Source organism: Argentina silus, assembly GCF_951799395.1.
Source record: "Argentina silus genome assembly, chromosome: 22".
Lineage (NCBI taxonomy): Eukaryota > Metazoa > Chordata > Actinopteri > Argentiniformes > Argentinidae > Argentina > Argentina silus.
In genome coordinates, this window is record NC_139676.1 from 2,544,095 (window position 1) to 2,546,427 (window position 2,333).

General features: G+C 51.2%; 1 protein-coding gene across 1 annotated transcript in view; it reads left to right on the forward strand.

Moving 5' to 3' along the window:
• Positions 1 to 209: 209 nt before the first annotated feature.
• Positions 210 to 2,333, forward strand: part of slc44a5a (solute carrier family 44 member 5a) — a gene marked incomplete at both ends in the record, with an annotated part of 6,669 nt that continues 4,545 nt past the window's right edge. The window contains 3 exons of the mRNA XM_083694283.1: positions 210 to 294; positions 751 to 881; positions 1,158 to 1,203. Of these exons, the coding sequence (XP_083550409.1) occupies positions 210 to 294; positions 751 to 881; positions 1,158 to 1,203 (262 nt within the window). The remainder of the gene's footprint in view (positions 295 to 750; positions 882 to 1,157; positions 1,204 to 2,333) is intronic.

The following is a 2,333-nucleotide window of genomic DNA, read 5'->3' on the forward strand; positions in this document are numbered from 1 at the left end:
CTGTCTGTCTCTGTCTCTGACTCTGTCTCTGTGTCTCTCTTTCTTTGTCTCTCTCTCTCTCTCTCCTGATGACGCGTCGTGCTATAAACAGTTGTGACGCTGGGCTGCGTGCGTGCGTCTCCGGGGAGGAGGAGGAGGAGGAGAAATCTTAGGAACTTGGAGCCGCCGACTACGCGCGACTGTTCATTCATCGAAACACCGACCACCGCATGCCATCGTACCGATACGCGCCGGAGAGTTCCCCGGTCGTCCACGCTGAAATGGCTCGGAAAACGGAGGTCCCGTCGTACTACGGTGAGTAGACTTGTTCAGGAGTAGGCGAGGCTACCGGCAACACCGGTCCGGTAGAGTGGCACATCGGTGTTTTTGTAAAGAGAAGCCAAGAATTGAATGTACGGCGCAGCTTTGGTGAGAATAGTTATAGAATAGATAGAATATATCTGTGTGTCTGTGGCATATGGGAGGAAATGTGTTAAAATCAAAACAGTCTTCAGTCTACGAGCAAAACAAACTGGACCGGTGTTTGAGTCCCGTTCTGAGGGAGGGAGGAGGGGGGAGGAGGGGGGAGGAGGATTAGCGGGATTATGTCCGACTCATCTAATTCCCGGGTCTGAGCTGCGCGTCTGGAGCGGTGGATGGACACGCTTGCACCTGTCGTGTCATCACAGTATGTGTAACGTTTTAAAACGGTTAAACCGTTAAAAACCCGTCAACTCAGCATCTAACTTGCTGCTCTGCTGTTCTCGGTAGTGTCCGACTCGGAGACCCACGGTAACCGATGGCACGCGCCCCGTTCGGTTGAATATCACCGGGGATGCAACTTTGTTGCTAAGGACACCGTGTGCCGCTCTCTCACCGGAGAACCCCAGTCCCGGTGCCCGGTCTAGCAGACAGACCAGCACCGGACAGAACGAGTACTTCAGCCCTGAAAGCATAAACTAGGTTTATGTTAATAAAACATCCTACTCTGTATTAATCACACATCCACATTAGAACTGTGAATCGTTTGTAACACGTCGGACATCCGTTTGTTCTTCTGAACTCAGAGTCCTTCAACAACAGTGGACGTGACAGTTTAGTTGTTTGGGGGGAAAGAGATGTTCCTGATATTCCACATTTAAGTCCGTTTTCAGACGTGGTTGCTGTCGTCTCTCCAGGGTCTGAAGGTCACAGAGATGAGGCTGTGGAAGACTGTCCTCAGTCGTGTGTGTGTGTGTGTGTGTGTGTGTGTGTGTGTGTTGCTCATCATTGGACAGAGAGATGTTTCTGAGGCTTTAGGATGGTATTTCCCTGCATGCCACTAGACTGTGTTAACCCGCTGAGCTAAAGCCTTGGTGTTGAGTCTTCAGGTCTCAGGCAAGGTCATTCATCACACGAGCATTGTCTCCAAACTGCCTCCACGACCACAGACGGACTCTCCTGGTGGCTAGGGTGTGGAGGCCAGGGTGTAGAGGCTAGAGGCTAGGGTGTAGAGGCTATGGTGTAGAGGCTAGAGGCCAGGGTGTAGAGGCCAGGGTGTAGGCCAGGGTGTAGAGGCTAGAGGCCAGGATGTGGAGATTAGAGTGTAGTTACAGTGTGTAGAAGAGAGGGAGAGAGAGAGAGAGCGAAGGAGGGAGAGAGAAGGAGGGAGAGAGAGAGAGAAGGAGAGAGAGAGAAGGAAAGAGAGAGGGAGAGAGAGAGAGAGGGAGAGAGAAGGAAAGAGAGAGGGAGAGAGAGAGAGAGGGAGAGAGAAGGAAAGAGAGAAGGAAAGAGAGAGAGGGAGAGAGAGGGAGAGAGAGGGAGAGGGAGAGAGAGGAAAGAGAGAGAGACAGAGAGAGGGGAGATGAATAATGGATCATCTTCCTGTGGCGTCTCTTTGTGTTCTACTGCCTCCCTTCAGATCCAGAGATGTGTGTGTGTGTGTGTGTGTGTGTGTGTGTGTGTGTGTGTGTGTGTGTGTGTGTGTGTTTGTGAGAATCCTCATGATTTTCAAAGGCCTTAAATCTTGAGAGAGTTTTCTCAGAAGAACCATCTCCCTAGCCTCCTCCTTCTGCTCCTGTCTAGTACTCTCTCCCTCTCTCTCTGTCTCTCTCTCTCTCTCTCTCTGTCTCTCTCTCTCTCCCTCTGTCTCTCTCACTCCCTCTCTCTCTGTCTCTCTCTCTCTCTCTCTCTCTCTCTCTCTCTCTCTCTCTCATCTCTCTCTCTCTGTCTCTCTCTTCTCTCTCTCTCTCTCTCTCCCTCTCTCTCTCTCTTTCTGTCTCTGTCTCTCTCTCTTTCTGTCTCTGTCTCTCTCTCTTTCTGTCTCTGTCTCTCTCTCGCAGACAGACACCTCCAGACAGATAGACAGACAGACA